Source organism: Manacus vitellinus, unplaced genomic scaffold, assembly GCF_001715985.3.
Source record: "Manacus vitellinus isolate BGI_N305 unplaced genomic scaffold, ASM171598v3 scaffold_127_pilon, whole genome shotgun sequence".
Classification (NCBI taxonomy): domain Eukaryota; kingdom Metazoa; phylum Chordata; class Aves; order Passeriformes; family Pipridae; genus Manacus; species Manacus vitellinus.
In genome coordinates this window covers 73,290-74,457 of record NW_021938935.1, presented here as the reverse complement: position 1 = coordinate 74,457, position 1,168 = coordinate 73,290, and the positions used below count along the sequence as shown (strand labels likewise).

Here is a 1,168-nt window from a genome sequence, read left to right as displayed (position 1 = left end):
GGAGCCGGCGCTGGGGAGCGAGGGGAGCCCCCCGGGGAAGGGGGGAAGTGGAGCCCCACGGCCGGGCGGGAAAAGGGATGAGGAAGCAGCGATGGTGGCGGGAATGCAAGGGGCAGGATGGGGTGCTGGCACCCCCGGGCACCCCAAATTCAGTCCCGCCCCCCATGGCCTGGGTGGGTGTTGGTGTCCCCTCTTTGCACCCCATGGTGGAGGGGGGGGACACAGGATTTGTCGAGGGAGCTGATGTCACCCCAAAATACTCGATGTACCCCCAAACCGCACAGGGCTGGCCCCCCCTGTCCCTCTCACATGACACCCCATTGCTGGGGGGGCTCAGGACCTCCCACTGACCGTGGAATGGGGTCTTGGGGACCCTCCTGACGCCCCCACACACCGCGGGGTGGCACCTCGGTGACACCCGTCCCATGGTGTCCCCACCCACCGTGGACTCGGGTTTTGGGATCCCCCATCTCCGTGACACCCCCATCCATGATGGGGTGGGGTCTTGGGGACCCCCATCCCCGTGACGCCCCCAGGCACCGTGGGACGGCATCTCACTGTCACCCCCCCCGTGATGTCCCCACCCGCCGCGGACTCGGGTTCTGGGGTCCCCCCTCCCCGTGACGCCCCCACCCGTTATGGGATGGGGTCCTGGGGAGCCAGTCTCCCATTCCAGCGAGCCCTGGGGACCCCACGAGGTGTCCCCTGTCCGCGGGGGTCCCTCTCTCACCGCCTTGAGCTGCTCCAGCCGGTCCTTCATGGTGCCCCCGAGGGCTGGGGGGGCGCGGGGGGGTCCCCGTCGTCGCCCACCGCCGGGATGGGGGTGTCACCCTCGGTGTCACCGCTCGGCCAGGCCTCCTACATCCAGGCGAGGTGGCGGGTGGCCCCGTCCCCTGTCCCCGAGCCCGGGGCTGTCCCTGCGCTAATCCCCAGTGACGGGCGCGGGGAAGGCGCCGAGGGGAGGGACGGGGAGGAGCCGCCCCTCACCTGGGACACCCGGGGACACCGGAGACGCCACAGGCGACAGCTGGGGGTGGCCCCCGGGTCGCCCCGGGAGGTGACGGAGAGGTGGGGCAGGGATGTGGGGTGGCCCCGGTTTGGAGGCGCTGAGGAAGTCGGTCCCCACGGGGGTCACGCGGCGGCGACGACGTGTCATCCATCCCTCGCC

The 1,168-nt window shown here is 71.3% G+C and overlaps 1 protein-coding gene across 1 annotated transcript in view; it reads right to left on the bottom strand.

The window, feature by feature from the left end:
- The window catches only part of LOC115308148 (syntaxin-3-like), a 7,301-nt gene extending 6,541 nt beyond the window's left edge, over positions 1-760 (bottom strand). Inside the window, exon 1 of the mRNA XM_029965948.1 lies at positions 722-760. Within this exon, the coding sequence (XP_029821808.1) occupies positions 722-760 (39 nt within the window). The remainder of the gene's footprint in view (positions 1-721) is intronic.
- Between the last annotated feature and the right edge of the window lie 408 nt (positions 761-1,168).